At 30.2% G+C, this 17,529-nt stretch overlaps 1 protein-coding gene across 1 annotated transcript in view; it reads right to left on the bottom strand.

Moving 5' to 3' along the window:
- Positions 1–17,529, bottom strand: part of LOC117909208 (putative disease resistance protein At5g05400) — a 34,251-nt gene that overhangs the window by 8,231 nt on the left and 8,491 nt on the right. Inside the window, exons 2-3 of the mRNA XM_034823149.1 lie at positions 7,192–7,373; positions 6,999–7,059 (exon numbers count right to left, since the gene is read on the bottom strand). Coding sequence (XP_034679040.1) covers positions 6,999–7,059; positions 7,192–7,340 — 210 coding nt within the window. The 5' untranslated portion in view covers positions 7,341–7,373. The remainder of the gene's footprint in view (positions 1–6,998; positions 7,060–7,191; positions 7,374–17,529) is intronic.

Genomic DNA, 17,529 nt, shown 5'->3' on the forward strand with positions numbered 1-17,529 from the left:
TTCTATACAGTCACAAGATGATTGGGAAGAAGAATTGGTTGACTCATTTGAAGAACTTTCTTCAATCAGAAGAAACTGGTTGTCATTAGATGTTTCCATCGGGGAATAACTAGATGAATCAGACTCAGTTTTGATAAGGTTTATCATTTGCCTTTTGAGATGTTTTCCTAAGTCTAGTTCAACAATTATTTCTTTGATTTTGCAATTAGGAGCTATATGCCTCTTTTTGCCACGTTTGAAACATTTAATGTCTTTTTCTTCCTTCTTTTTAAAGGAAAAGTTTTGATATTTTTTATGCTTCTTATGTTTGGGTTTCCTATAAAATGGATCTTTCTAATTAGATTTTTATTCATTAAATCTTTTATTTCTTCTTTACAACACTCAAGCAATTGAGCATTTATTTGAATGGGTCTTGCTTTAGTAGGAATTTGACTTTCATCAAATCCTTCAACACAAGGCAAGGAGTCTTTATGTTTCTTTCTATTCCAAAAAGTATTGGGTATAGAAGAACATAAATGTGTTTCAATTTAGCTTTTTATCTTTTCAATTCTTGTTTGAATTTCTTTTTGTAAAAAATTTTCTTCTATTTTTTGTAATGTATTTCTTTTCCAAGAAATTTGATTTGTTGCTTTTTCTTTTGAATTAGATTTACTTGATTATCTAGACTATTCAATTCTTTTATATCTGGAGAACTAAGAAAGTCAAAGCGAATTTCTTGTCCTTCAAAAATAGTTTTGATTCCTTTTGCATTAACTCTAAAGGGATAAAGAAGACTAAGGAAGGGGGTTCCTAAAATTATTTCTTTGTTCATGTCTTTTACCCATAAAAGAGAAATTTTATAACAAATATTTTTGTTACAAACATGAGCATTTGAAATTTTATAATTTATTTGTAAGAGTTGTTTGTTTGCCCCTATAGTTGTTTGAAGAGTTTGTTCAAAATACTTAAAAGGAATTAATCCTTTTTGGATATAGTTAATATCAGAACCAGAATCAACTGATGCGATAAACTCTTTTGAAAAATTAGGTTTGATAAAAAGTTTTATTTTGATATGCCATTTTTGAGTTATCATTTTCGTTATAATGTTTACAAACATTTGAGAAGATTCCCCTTCTTCTAATTGTGTATTCTCAATATTTTCAGTTTCTTCAACAATTTGATTTTTTCCATTTTCTAAGACTTTTAGTCTTGTTTCTAAGTCTTCATTTTGAATTATCATTGAATTGATTTGAAGTTTTATTTCACTAATCTCATTTTGAAGGTCCTGTATTCCTATAGACCTAGGTTTACCAGTGAACTTCTCTAATACAGTTTTTAAGCTGTATTGGTTATTGTTTTCTGGATTCCTATTATTATTATTTTGTTTTTGAGTTTCTAAATATTTTTTAAAGTATTCTCTTTGAAGTTATTTATCAAGAATATTTTCTATGATTTGTATGAGAAAGTTTGACTCACTAGATATCATATTAACCTATTTGATTTGACAAAGACAATTTTCTACCCAGTCACAAGATGACTGGGAAGAAGAATTGGTTGACTCATTTGAAGAACTTTTTTTAATCAGAAGAAACTAGTTGTCACTAGATGTTTCCATCGGGGAATAACTAGATGAATCAGACTCGGTTTTGATAAGATTTATCATTTACTTTTTGAGATGCTTTCCTATGTCTAGTTCAGAAATTATTTCTTTGATTTTGCAATTAGGAACTATATGCCTCTTTTTGTCACATTTGAAACATTTAATGTCTTTTTCTTCCTTCTTTTTAGAGGGAAAGTTTTGATATTTTTTAATGCTTCTTATGTTTGGGTTTCCTATAAAACGGTTCTTCTTTGAGTTTTGAATATTTTCTATTTGCTCTTTTCCTTTTGGACTTATAGAACTTTTCTTGTCTAACTAAGGGACAAAGAGGAATGTCATACCCATATTGGGCATAGAACGATCCTAACTCTTTCTTATCAGATTTAAAGTCCTTTTTGATGGTAGCATTTACCTTAATCAATGAACAAAGGTTTAATGCTTCTTGGCTAACAAAGTTTGCTAGTTGGCCATAGGTTAAAGAATCATAAGGGATAATACCATTGTACATCTCTTTGATTCTTACTTGTACTCTTTGACTAAAAACTTTAGGTAACCCATTAAGAAAACGCTATTTCCAATAGGGTTGGTTACAACATGTTCTTGAGTGTACTTTGGCAAAGTATACTTCCTTATACCACCTGTAATCACTCAATTTCTTACAATGAAGATTTTGAAGAATTTCTGAACTTTGGGATTGGAAAGAGGCTGGGTCTCTAAGGAAGTGTTTGGTTATAGCATAGATTAAGGTGTGAACTGAATTCTGGTTTCCTACTTCATCTAGGTTATTTTGAATGCATCTTTTCTCCTCTTCAGTGAGAGCATTATCCCACCATCCTTTGAGTTGGCCTGTAAACCCTGCAATGAGGTGTGTAGACATTGCCTGGTCAGAGTTTCCTTTGGATTTGTAGGTTGTGGAGGCCATGATCATTTCTTGAAGAATATTTAAGACCTGATGATCACTAACGCTATCTATGTTCCATTCATAGATGTCATCCCCATCATACTTTGATTGGAATATTTGACTTCATTCTTCATATTGAAGATCAGGAGGTGTTGGCCTAGGATAATAATTTCTAGTGCTAGTTTGTTGTTTGAATTTATGTGCAATCCTATTTACTTGAGGATCCTTTTCCTCAAACATAGCCTAAATTTGTTCTACATTTTTAGGATTGATTTTTTCTGTCATATTGACAGACTTTGTATTTGAAGTTGACACTCTATTTGAAAGATCTAATTGTGCAATTTTATTTGTTAAAGTTTGCATCATGAACAGAAAATAAAGAAAACAATTCTTCTTAAATTTGAAAATCGATTAGAATTTTGAAGAAATCTCCCAGTTAAATCTAGAGGAGTTACAATGGTCTCACTTAAAACTCAGATAACTTTGACAAAGCTTTCATAAAATACTCAGACTTTCAAAAATAGAAGATGAAAGAGAAGATGAATATGATGCACCGTAAAAACTAATGTACGGTTGAATTTGAAATTGAAAATTTCATTCACAAAGATAAAATTTACAAGAACTTTGAAAGAGCTGTAACTTACAATCTTTGAAGCAAGCTTAAAAACTTTGAGAGCTTTGACCTTTCTCAATACAAGGCTTTCAGAGGGAAATCCCACTTGTTTTTCTCTCACTAGAATTCTCTCTCAAATTTTTGTGATGCCTTCAACTGAGAAATGGAGTCCTTTTATAGACTTTTTGAAGCGGATTTGAAGACATTCGAAGTTCGCGGATATGAAATCATTTCTAATCCATGAAAAGTCCTTTATCATTTTGAGCAGCTGTCTTTGCTTTTGAAAGACGGTTTTTCAGCCCACCGAAATGATCCATAGTTTTGAAAAGTGGTTTGAGTTGTTCAGCAACATGTCATTGTAATGAACTCCTGTCATACAATTGTCCTCATTGTCATCAGTTTGAAATGTGAGGTTACCTATTCCCCGGGTTTTGAGATGGTTGAGTAGGCGACAGTCTTTTGAAAAGATGAGACGAGAATATCCCCAAAAATCTTGTGCACATTTGTCATGAGTGGAGTCTCGTAGAGAACCTTTGACAAGTAACCCAATTTGGCTCTTTTGAAGTGATTTGAAAATGGAATTTGAAGAAGTCTTGGATGCATCAACCCAAGGGTGTGTATGGCAGGCCACAACACATGTCTTCGTTAACATCCCCTAAGAAAGCAGAGGATGCAGTATCATCATCATCAAAACTAGAACCAAAAAACTAGGATAGTGTTTTATAAGCTTTTTTCTTTAAAAGTTTGAGATGTTTGATGAACTCCTTATCAGAAGGAAAAACAGTTCAAGATAAAAGAAAAACATCAACGGGAATTGGAGATGGATCCTTTGAAGGAGAAGGAGTTGAAGTAGAATTTTTCCCTGAAATCCAATGGCGAATAGCAGGAAGCTGTTGAGTATTTGAAGGAGAAAAGTTTGACCACCATTTGACTTTGAATTGCTTATCCAAATGCACAGGAAAAGGAAAGGGAATCATCTGAATGAGAACAAAATCCCAACAGAGGATCCAAGGAATTTGAAATTTTGAAAGGAAAAATAAAATTCTTAAACAAGAAGTTAGGACCAAATGACTTCCATGTTCAATAAAATAAGAATATCCTTCCTGAATTTGAGGACAAAGGATGTCCTGAACGACACAAAAAAATAGTCACCATTCCTGAAACCAATTTGGAAAATCATTTTGAATTTTGATTTCATCACCCCAATGAAAAAACCATGAATGATCAAAAGGGCGATAGAAAAAAATATAGAACCAAGCGTTTATATAATCATGATAATCATAAGACTTTGGCCTAAAGTTTTTTAAAAATGTTTTGTGAGTATCAGGAGATTGACCCCACGATTTGTGAGTAAGCACTTTGAAAATTTTGCATTTTGAATAATAAATTTCTGTAGAAGATTCATTTTGAATATGGGAAATTTCTACAGACTCAGTGTCCACCAAAATAAACTCATAAAATCTACGAGTTTTATCCAAATTGTTTTGAAGAAAATATTTTCCTTTGAAAAATATTTTTGAAAGTTTTGGTTTCCTAGAGTTTGAAATTTGAAAAATTTCGAGAACCTGTACCTTCATTGTGTGGGCCTTATCCACATACTGTTGATTTTGACTTGAAGAAATCCTTTGAGCAAAGGTTTGTTTGGGCTGGTTTGAAGGTAGGTTTTCAAGAACTTGGAATCTGTTTAGACTTTGAGATTTGGGCTTTTCTTGTTGGGCCTGGGGCATTGCATAAGAGGCTTTTGTGGTCTTTGAGGATTTATATTTTTGAGAGCTCATTTTCCTTGTAAAATCTCACACAAAAGAAAATCAGGTAGAGAGAGCTCATTTTCCCTATAAAAATCTACCTGATTTTTTTTTCGCGTGAGTTTTTACAAGGAAAATGAGCTCTCTGATGATGATGATACTGCATCCTCTACTTTCTTAGGGGATGTTAATGAAGACATGTGTCGTGGCTTGCCATACACACCATTGGGTTGATGCATCCAAGACTTCTTCAAATTCCATTTTCAAATCACTTCAAAAGTGTCAAATTGGGTTACTTGTCAAAGGTTCTCTGCGAGACTCTACTCATGACAAATGTGCATGAGATTTTTGGGGATATTCTCGTCCTAGCTTTTCAAAAGACCGTCACCTACTCAACCATCTCAAAACCCGGGGAATGGGCAACCTCACATTTCAAACCGATGACAATGAGGACAGCTGTATGACAGAAGTTCATTACAATGACATGTTGCTAAATAGCTCAAATCCATAGTTCAAACCACTTTTCAAAACTATGGATCATTTCGGTGGGCTGAAAAACTGTCTTTCAAAAGCAAAGACAGTTGCTCAAAAGGACAAAGGACTTTTGGTGGATTAGAAATTGTTTCAAATCCGTGGACTTCGAAGGTCTTCAAATTTGCTTCAAAGAGTCTATAAAATGACTCCATTTCTCAGTTGAAGGCATCACAAAAATTTGAGAGAGAATTCTAGTGAGAGAAAAACAAGAGAGATTTCCCTCATGAAAGCCTTGTATTGAAAAAGTTCAAAGCTCTCAAAGTTTTTAAGCTTGTTTCAAAGATTGTAAGTTACAATTCTTTCAAAGTTCTTGTAAATTTTATCTTTGTGAGTGAAATTTTCAATTTCAAATTCAACAGTGCATTAATTTTTATGGGGTATCATATTCATCTTCTCTTTCATCTTTTATTTTTGAAAGTCTGAGTACTTTATAGAAGCTTTGTCAAAGTTATCTGGGTTTTAAGTGAGAACCATTGTGACTCCTCTAGATTTAATTGGGAGATTTCTTCAAAGTTTTAATCGACTTTCAAATTTAAGAAGAATTATTTTCTGTTCATCCTTGATCTTGTATTTTGAGTGGGTTAGAGATTCCCAAGGGATCTCTACAAGTGTTTGAGTGGGTTAGAGTTCAAATGACTTCTATTTAATGAAATTTTATAATAGAAATCAAATAAATTGAACATTATTTAATGGAAGTTTTCTTTCATAATGTTTTGTATATTGAGACTTAATTTTTGAAAATTTTTCTTCAATGCAAAATATCTCTCCTTTTTTTTCCTCCCAGCTTTATTCAAAAAAAAAAAAAAATCCAAAGTCCAAATTACTTCTATTTTTGTTTTTATTTAAGTACAAAATAAGAGAAAGAGATTGCAATAGATGATATTTTAGTTTTTGTTATTAAAGCAAAATTTTCTGCCAAAAATCCTAAGCATTTTCTTATACCATCTAATTACCTTATTTCCTCTATGAGGGAGAAAAAAAATTAACAAAAATAAAAAAAATAAAACCTCATACAAATAATTGATTTTAACTATTTTTCTTATGTATGGTTAAAACTTTTGAATTATTTTTTGATAAGTTGATTGCATAAATAATTATATAAAATAAAAGTTATTAATTAAGGATATTTTTATAACCATTCTAATTGGTGAAGAGAAAAAATTTAAAAATGAAAAATGATATTTATAGTCTATTTCAAATAGGTAGATATGTGAGAAAGAGTTGAGGATACTTAATAGAGTTAAAAATTTTGTATTAAATGGAAAATACCAATAGAATGAAGATTGTCATTGTATAGATATAAAGAATAAAAAATATAAGATATTTCTCGTCTCTAGAACAATTATTTCTCATCCGTAAAAATAAAAATAATTTGACCAAACCATATTAAAAGTCTATGTATTTTTATAGGTGTAATTTATTTATTTTAGTATATTTATGTTATTGTACTAAACTCATGATGCTAAAGTTTCCAATATCCCAACATAATTCTTAATAGCATTCACTGATTCTAAAGGTTAAACCCAATTATAATCATAAAATATAATTTAAACAACTTGGAATGAGAAAATTAAGCAAAAAAATAAAATTGAAATATAAATAAAAATAAATCTGACCTTGTTCTGATGTTCTGATGGAAGGAAAGAAGATTAGGGCAAAGGGTTGAAGGAGATGAATTATCTGTGTGCTGCAATATTAAACAAGTGGTGAAAATCACATAATCCCCTTTGGAATGCAGTGTGTGGCTTCAAAATACATGGGTACATGCTTCAAACCGGAAAATAAAAGCTTTCTTAGATGAATTCAAAGTAAAACTGACCTTGTTCTTAGATGAAAATCAGAGGGATAGAAACTTGATGCCAAAGAGATGAACTTAGTCTCAATGACTACAATATTGAAGGAGATGTTGTATGTAAGAGGAGACCTTCCAAGTAAAAAGTCATCATCCAGGGAATCATTCAATTGCATTATTGGTGAAGTGCTTATAATGTAAAGACTATACTTTTTTCAAAAGATGGGGGCTAAGATAAGAAATAATGGAGAAGTGGGGAAAAGGTGGTAGACAAGACAAGAAATAAAGGTGAAGTGAGAAATCATCCTACTGCTTTTGGAATAAAAAAAAGAATATACATATTCTGTATGTATATTCATTTGATTTTAAGACCTGTAGAAAATAAAATGCTTATATTTCTAGAATATTTCTTATTTAAATACGAAATAAAATGTTTTATGCATTGCATTTTTCATAGACATCATAATTTTCAAGATTAAATAAATTTTTATTAATAATTTCTAAGAGTAGAAATATTAGAATAAAAGAAGATTGTAGAAAAAAAATATTTATTTATATTATTTATTATTTAAATATTCTCCAAAAATGAAATCAAAATTTTTATATGATTAGAAAAGAATCCTTAAATAAAAAAATAAAAAAATATTTGAGTCCTAAAAATAAATGCACATAAGAAAGAAACCTAAGAGGCTTCGTAGAAGACCACCTTTGGTAGTGGGAAAATAAGAAATTTGACCCAAGAAGATAATGATATGATTGAAGAAAGAAATAAAAGATGTGGGGTTAGGCTGTCCCTTCATTTCTTCCCCTATGACTTTCTTCTCTTTTTCCTCTTCTTTTCCCTTTTTATTTATTTATTTTATTTTATTTTTTAATATGGTGTGAACTGTGAACTTCACTGCTGGGCCCATTGATGAAAAAAGGTTCTTGGGGGGCAGTTGGTCACGCCTAATCTTGGCCTCTAAAACCTTGGGCTTTGTTTTTGGGTCTATGTAGAAGTAGCCCAACAGGCCTGGAACGATTTAGTAATTGGGCTGGGTAGCACATCTTTGGTTCTGATCTTAGAATTTTTGAGAGAGATGGACCGGAAAATAAATGGATAAGAAAAATTAAAAGGAAAAAAAACGTTTAAAAATAAGTTTAAACTTTAAACCAAATAAATTATGCGTCCACATGCTTTTAAGGCTGCAACTCGAATGAGTTGGCCGGGTTGGAAGTCAATCAAAGCTCAATCCCACCTCACTTTAGGTTGGACATTTTTATTAATAAAAATATATATTTTTATTTCATATATTAAATATATGAAAATAAAAATAACTGTCATATGATTTAAGCGTAACAAAAGGTCTATATATTACATGATGTCACATGAGACTAAGACAAATGCTTTTTACATTAAACAAAATAATTTCTTTTTTAAATAATAAAATATCATTTAATTATCATAATTATATTTTTTGGTTATTCTTAAAAATATGATAACCCAAAAATATGTAAATCCTAAAACATTAAAGACAATCCAAATTTTATCATGACAGGAAGAGCCAAGCCCTCCAAGGACCAATCTTCAAGTTGGAACGAGAAAAATATTGAAGTTTCCAATGCCATAACATAATTTTTAATAGCATTCAATGATTCTAAAGGTTAAATTAACCATTTTTTTTTTTTTAAATATACAATTTAAACAACTTGGAATGAGAAAAATAAGCAACCAAAAAAAAAAAAAAAAATTGGAATAGAAATAAAAATAAATCCAACCTTGTTTTTAATTAGATGATTGATGGAAGGAAATAAGATTGGGGTTTAAGGAGATGAATTATTTGTATGCTGCAATATGAAAAGATAAATTATGTGCATGTAAACAAATATGAAAATCATACCATTGCCTTTGGAATGAAGTTCCTAGCTTCAAAAAATTATCATTGTGGGAATCATTCAATTACTTTATTGATATTCAAAAGATGGGAATCACTTTAAATTAAAGAAAAATTAAAGAATGAAGAGAGTTAACTTTTTCAAAAGATGAAAATTGCTTTATTAATAAAATAGCATTACAAAATAAAGAAGTATTAACTTTTTGAAAAGGTGGGAGACAAGATAGGGAACAAAAGTAAAGTGAGAAATCATGCATGCTTTTGCTTTTGGTATTAGTAAATAACAACTCCACTGTATCTACAAATCCTAATATTTATATTCATTTGATTTTTATTTTATTTTTTTTATTCTTCCATAAAGGCAGATTTACTAACATTTTATTTACCTTTTATGCAAAATGAAGTTTGAATTCTAATGTTATTTCCTTGCTATCATCAACTTTATGTTAGCCTAATTTATATTATATTACATGGCTCATTACCTCATCATAAAATTTAGCAAGATTGTCCTAGAACATTTTTTTATATTTGCTTAAAAAAAAAATTAGAATGACGAGGTATGACATTAAATATTAAAATAAGGGTAAAAATATTTAGAAATAATGAAGTTTTTTAAAAGAGTGATTGAAAAGAAGAATTTTGATTTTAGAGTTTCATATAAGGGTTTTATAAATGTCATTGTTAATTTAGTTGTTGCTTCACATGACAGTTTATTTGTTTAAATGACATTTTATTTATGCAAAATACAATATTTTCATGTCATTTAGCAAAAAGTCATAAATATAATTTTAAGTGATTAGTCTCCTCGTATGAAATAAAATATGTTTTCATTTGTTTTGGGTTGAAATAGGGAAAATTTAGTTATAATTTTTCATATACTTTCATCTTACTATATCTTATCTCAATTTTTTCTTGTTCTTTTGGTAAAATCAAAAGTACCCTTTGAGGGTATGGTAAAAGGATTATCTTTGTTAGATGCACTAATGATAGACCCTAAATAAAGGAAAGGTTGATTTAGATTGATGAGCTTGTTAAAAGAATAAAAATGAAAATGATCAAATATACCATTTAAGCAAGGTTTCTCTAAACCGCTATGAAAAAAAAATGATCAAATATCTCTATGACTTATTTTAGAGATGTCATAATGTATTAACCTACTAGTTCCATAAATTTAATAAACAAAGAATATATTGAGGTAATCATGCACTTAGTGAATGTTTGGATCAATATCATCATAGAGATAGAGGAGATTTTCTCACCATGTTATTTAATGGAGAATTTTAATAAATAAGCTAACTTGTCATACCTTGTTTAATCTTTGTGTCATAGAAAACAAAAATTAATAAAATAAAAATAGATAGTCACATCCATATAAGCATGGTCAGTGTTTGTAATAATTTTAAAAGTTAAGTTGCTTACACTTCTCCAAAAAAATATCTTCTAATTTGTTCATCCAAGGATGTGGCAGCTACTTTAAACCAAAAAAAAAATAAAAAGAGGTGTTAGATAATCTTGACTTGGTGCTTTATCAAACAACATATATATACACTAAATGATACTTGCCAAAAGAGGAGATTCTACGACTTGCAATCTTTGATTTATAAATAGGGGTTGAAAAATAGATTTGGCATGAGGATTTGTGTCTTATTCCACCACTTGAGCCTTTTAAACTTTGGGTAATTAATTACCTGAATTTGTTGTAGAGAATCACAAGTCGTTGTTCCCTTCCATATGCTCTTCAATTTTGGTAGATTTATCAACTCCAAACTCTCTAAGTTGGGGAAACGGAGGATGAGATTATTTATTTCATTAACGTCTTCTTCTTCTTCTTCTTCTTCTTCTTCTACCTCTGCTGCTGCTGTTACTAATAGATCATCCATTTGACTGCACTAGCGGTCATAGATGGTTTGAAGGTTTTGGAGGTGGTATTTCACTAACTCGGGCGTGAACATGTGCTTGAGATTGTCAGTCACTCACGTACAAGTGCTTGAGACTACAACAACTTATAATGTCTGTTGGTCTCAACATGAATAGGACCCTTAAACTTCGCAATTCATGAAGACACGTACAGTGCATTTACTGAAGCAATGCAATCTTCTTCCCACCACAAATATTCTATATATCCCCTTGCATTGTGATATAAAACATGTTTTTAGCTCCATGGCAATCTTGAGAGATGGAGCTACATTCAATAGACTAGTAAGAAGGTGGAAATTTTCTATATACAAGAGCTGGATATTGCTAGGGAGCACAAGTTGGTTGTCATCATTGTCTTTTTCTCCTTCCTTCAGCTCACATCCGCATTGTCCTACTTTACAAAAATCATGTGGTTGGAACTGATGAAAAAAATATCCCATTCCATGTAGGGGGAAACGATAGTAAGTCTCTGGTAGTGTTGTGTCCTCATGTAACTATTGAATTTGTGTAGACTGGAGAATTTGACAGAAAGGATCTCCAACTTTCTCAATCCAATCAGCTCCTCTACTCCTACATTTAGAAATCTCATATCTTCAAGCCTTAGACACTGTAGATGGAGAAGATTAGGAAGAAAATTGGGATGAAGATTGAGAAGATGATTCAGATGTGCCCACCTTAAATCGTGTGAGATCCAACTGAAATGTTCAAGGAGAACCAATTTCTTTATCTCATTAGGTATTGCTTCCATTCCACTCCAACTAAGGTCCAACTCTCTCAATTCTTTGAGCTTTGCCAATGAACCTACCTGCTTTAATTCTTCACAATGACAAAGAATTAGAGCTCGAAGATTTACCATGTCATAAATAGATTTGGTAGGACTGCAATGTCTATATATGACGAGTCCAGAACTCCAAGGCCTAACATGTGAACAAAGAAGGACTCTGGAAGACCTTCATATGTACCAGGTCTACTTTGAAGAAATGACTTATAAAGCTTGGGCAATTGAAGATTAGGCTACTGGGGGGTTTGAAAAAACAAGGTATCAAGCTTGGGGCAATTTGGTACAAACTTCAAAGTTGAAAGTTCCCTACCCATTAACTGAACTCTTTCTAGATTATTTGACCACTCTAGCTCGCTTGGGAGATTTTTGAAATTTCTTCTGATTTTCACCATGAATCTAGAACTCTTTATATTTTATTTTCATTCCAATTTCTTATTCATTAGAATCAATTTAATGATTTCTATTTTTGTATTTAAATATATCTATTGAAATGATTATTTATTTCCATTTCATTATATAAATTAATATGAAAACAAAAATAATTTAAAAATAATATCTTCAAATAAAATTTAAAATAAGTTTTTATCAATTCTCTCTACCTTTTTTTCTTTTCTTTTTTTCTTTTTTTCTTTTTTTTTATTTTTTTTCCTTTTTTTGTGTGTACTTTAGTTACGTGAAGGGTTAAGAATTAAAATAAAGTTCATTCTTAGTTAATAAATGAAATAAATTATAAAATTAAATTTTTAATTAATAAAAAGAAATTCAGTCGGCCCCACATCACATGATGTGAACTTCACTACTGCCTCCCTCACGTTTCCCTGATCATGACCCGAATGTGATGGGCCGGGCCCATTGATGAATAAAAGGTTCTAGGGGGCAGCAGGCAACACATGGCCCTCATGGCCCAAGCCCATTCCTGGCCGCTATAAATTTGGTGATTGGGCTGGGTACCATCTCTTCAGTTATGATCTTAGAAAATTTGAGAGCCCAAGTCCAATCCTGGCCTCTAGAATCTTGGGCTTTATTTTTGGGTCTATGTGGGCTTAGCCGAAAATCCTAAATTTTAAGGCTGCAACCGAGATGTGTTGGATGGGTTAGAAGTCGATCAAAGCTATGCCCTACTTTAGGACCTAGGTTAGACATTTTATCGATAAAACTAAATTTTTTATTTTATGTCATAAATATATAAAATAAAGATAACGGACGATCATATGGTGAACAAAAATGTCAAACGCTTATGCCTAAAAAATAATGATTTAAAAAATTTATTAAAAAAATTGAAATATTAAGAAAATTTTGCTATATGAAATTTTAAAATTTGTAAGGAAATAAGGAAAATGTACTCTTCGTGTAGAATTTATTACTATTTTTTATTTATAAATAAATAAATAATGTATCCAAACAAATACTAATATATAAAACATTTTTTTATTACATTTCATGAAAAAAAAAAAAATGGGTGCATAATTTGAATTTTTTTAAATTTGTTTTTATGATTGGAGAAAAATTATATGCTATTTTATTGTTTTATTTATCTTTACAAATTTATAATGCTTTTATATTTAAATAAGAAAATCATAAAATATGCAAAAGAAAAAAAAAAGACTTTAATCCAATAGAATTTGCAAAATTAGAAACATTAGAATTAAGGAAGGATGAAACACTTATAATTATGGAAAAATATTTTATTGATCTATATTTTAATTTTTTATTGTTCCATAAAAGTCACATTTACTAAAATTTTATTATCTTTTAAGCAAAAATGAAGTTTGATTTCTATCATTATTTCCTTGAAATTATAAACTTTCAATTAGCTTGATTTATATCATATTACTCATCCTACAAATTTGATATTCCTATAACATTTTGGTATATGCTTAATTTTTTTTTTAAGTGAAATCAATCCTACTTTCAACAAAAAGTCAAAAATGTAATTTTATATGATTCATCTTCATATTTGGAATTATCATTATTATTATTATTATTATTATTATTATTATTATCTTTTTGGATAGAACAATCTTGGTTCAATACTCACTTCCTCTTCTTTCTTTTAGTATAAATAATAACACTCCTTAATAGAAGAAGAGTCAATGATTAAATACAATTAGCTTTGTTAAAAGATTTTTTTTAAAAAAAAAAAAAAAGTCAAAATATATCATTTAGGCGGGACTACTATAAATGTAGTTCGATTTTTCCAATTCATACTATTTTTTTCGAATTACCATGCCACAACGGATTTTTCTTTTAGCTTAGTTAAAAGTGATTTTCTTACTATGATATAAAAGAAAATTGAAATATGTCATTTGTACAAGGTTTCTCTGGAGTGGTATAAATGTAGTTTGATTTTTCTAATTCTAATAAAAGTCTCCATTTTAGGTCATGACTTGAATATTAAGACAATCGTGAGCTCATATATAATATAATACCATAAAAATACCTAGATTACAAGTGTTAAGGTCCTATGCATGTGTTATGGGCCCCACACCACATGATGTGAACTTCTCTGCTTCTTTCCCCTCACGTGCCCCTGACCGTGAGGTCCGTGACATGAATACGATGGGCCAGGCCCATTGATGAAAAAGAATTGTTCATGGGGGCAACAGGTCACACATGGCTTTCATGGCCCAGGCCCATTCTTGACCTCTAGAACCTGGGGATTTATTTTTGGGTCTATGTAGGCTAAGCCCAACAGGCCTGCAATAATTTGGAAATTGGGCTGGAAATCATCTGTTTAGATCTGATCGTAGAAATTTTGAGAGCCCGAGCCCAAGCTCGATCTTGGCCTCACAAATCTGGGCTTTGTTTCTAGGTCTATGTAAGCTTAGCCCAACAAACCTTGGTAATTGGGCTAATTAGCATCTCTTTAGTTCGGATCTTAGAAATTTTGAGAGCCCAAGCCCAATCTAGGACATTTTCAGGTCTATGCAGGCTTAGCCCAAAATCATAAATTTTATGTTCACATGCTTTTAAGGCTGCAACCAAGATGTGTTGGACGGGTTAGAAGTCAATCAAAGCTCATTCCCACCTTACTTTAAGACCTAGGTTGGACATTTTTATCAATAAAAGCTTATTTATTTATTTATGCGATAAATATATAAAATAAAGATAATGTAATGTCATATGGTGAACAAAAATGTTTTAGAATAAGTATCCAAATGGATATGCTTCCTATTTTCTATTTTTAAAATTAAAAAATAGTAGTAACTTTAATATAAAATACAAGAGATTTCAAAGGCTTACAGGAAAAAAGTAATAATTTTAAAAATTTATTAAAAAATTTGATTGTGCTTTGATCACCTTATAAAACTACCACTAAGTTATAATAGTAAAAAGTAATGATTTTAAAATTTTATTAAAAATTTTGATTGAGCCTATCAGATTTTGGTCACCTTATAAAACTACCACTAAGTTATAATAGTCTCTAAGTTTTTTCTTTCTTTTCACTTTATTAAATTGCCTTAAATTCTTATTTGATAAATAATTCTTTTAAAAAGAATGCCATAAAGCATAGAATAAGTAACTTTTGTAGGTTCTAATGGAGGGTGAGAGCAATTGTGTAAAAGTTTGGAAATGAGGTGCGAAGTTCAATTATGCAATTATGAGACTATTAGCCTAATTCATATTTCAAATAATCAATCAAATGATTATGAGCATATATTTAAGTAGAAATAAGAGAAAGAGATTGAGATTGATGACACTTTGGTTTTTGTTATTAAAGCAAAATTTTCTAACAAAAATCCTAAGCCTTTTCTTCAAAAATAAAAAATGAAAAAATAAAACCTCACACAAAGGATTGATTTTAACTATTTTTGTTATGTATGGTTTAAACTTTTGAATTATTTTTTGATAAGTTGATTGCATAAATAATATATATATATATAAAATAAAAGTTATTAATTAGGAATTATTTTATAACCGTTCTAATTGGTGAGGGTAAAAATTAAAGTCCAAGCACAGAGCCACCCTGAATTAATCAAAAGTATGGAAAATAGTACATTTTGACTCCTCTATATATGGTTTCCAGCAAAGTTTATTTAACATTATTGCCAAGAAAAATCCACCCTTTGACCATCACAATAGCATGGTATTATTTTTTATATTCCAAACACCCCAGCGGAGAAGAAAAAATTCAAGAAGATTATGAAAATTTACCATTTAAGAATAGCCATGAAAAGGAGGTAAGGAAAATAAAATAGTAACCTTCAAAGCTTAAAAATCCACCAATTTGCTTAATGGCATAAAGATGAATTTTTAAATTATTTATCCAATTTGCCCTTTAGGTGTGTCAACATGAAATCATATTTTTAAAGCTTTTAAAATGATAAAATCTTCATAAATTATTTTTAAAATTATATTTTAACACATGAGATAAATTATAAAAATTATCCTTATATTTTTAGGGACTAATGTGAAAATGTAGGGATAATTTTATAATTTATTATAATATATTATTATTATTTATTTATTTAATATTAAAAGAAGATAATAATTTACTTTACCAGCCTATAATAAATAAATAAAAATATTTACACGTAAAATAAAAGTAATAATACAAAAATAAACAAATTTTTAGATAATGTTTGTCCTTTTATAATCATTTTTTCAAATATGTATAATTAAAAAAGATGGGAGGGTAGTTTAAACATTTAAGCGAAAACCAACACATGAAAAAGCAACTCATTAAAAAGGTATCTGAGAGCGCGCATGAGTCGATGAGTGAGGGTGACGTATTCATAACACGTGGCAGATAGAGAGAGCGACACTTTGTAATCGCTTGGTGGGGGTCTACGGTGAAAACCTTGAGGCCAATGACAGGGGAGCAGCAACGAAGGTGTCAAGCTCCGACACACGTGTGAATGTAGAGGGCCTCACACCACATGATGTGAAGTTCTCTGCTGCCTCCCCCTCACGTGCCCCTGACCGTGACACAAATGCGATGGGCCAAGCCCATGATGAAAAAGAAAGGCTCTTGTGGGGCAGCAGGTCACGAATGGCCCTCATGACACAAGCCCATTCTTGAAATCTAGAACCTTGGGCTTTGTTTTTGGGTCATAGTGGGCTTAGCCCAATAGGCCTGGAATAATTGGGAAATTGGGTTAGGTGTCATCTGTTTAGATCTGATCTTAGAAATTTTGAGCCCAAGCCCAATCCTGGCATCTCGAATCTTGGGCTTTAATTTTTTGTCTATGTAAGCTTAGCCCAACAGACCTTGGTAATTGGGCCAATTAGCATCTCTTTAATTCAATTCTTAGAAATTTTGAGAGCCCAAGCCCAATCTTGGCCGTTTTCAGCTCAATGCAGGCTTAGCCTAAAATCATAAATTTTATGTTCACATGCTTTTAAGGCTGCAACCGAGATGTGGACGTGTTAGAAGTCAATCAAAGCTCAATCCTATCTTACTTTAAGACCTAGGTTGGACATTTTTATCAATAAAAGTATTATTTATTTATTTATGCGATAAATATATAAAATAAAGATAATGTAATGTCATATGGTGAACAAAAATGTTTTAGAATAAGTATCAAAATGGATATGCTTCCTATTTTCCGTTTTTGAAATTAAAAAATAGTAGTAACTTTAAAATAAAATACAAGAAATCTCAAAGGCTCATATAGAAAAAGTAATGGTTTTAAAAATTTATTAAAAAAAAATTAAAGTATCAAGAGATTTTGCTATATGAAATTTAAAATTTTTTAAGGATATATAAGGTAAATTTATATTTTTTATATAAGATATTTTACTTTTTATATAAAATTTATTATTATTATTTATTTTAAAATAAAAAAATAA

This window comes from Vitis riparia, chromosome 19 (assembly GCF_004353265.1).
Source record: "Vitis riparia cultivar Riparia Gloire de Montpellier isolate 1030 chromosome 19, EGFV_Vit.rip_1.0, whole genome shotgun sequence".
Classification (NCBI taxonomy): Eukaryota; Viridiplantae; Streptophyta; class Magnoliopsida; order Vitales; family Vitaceae; genus Vitis; species Vitis riparia.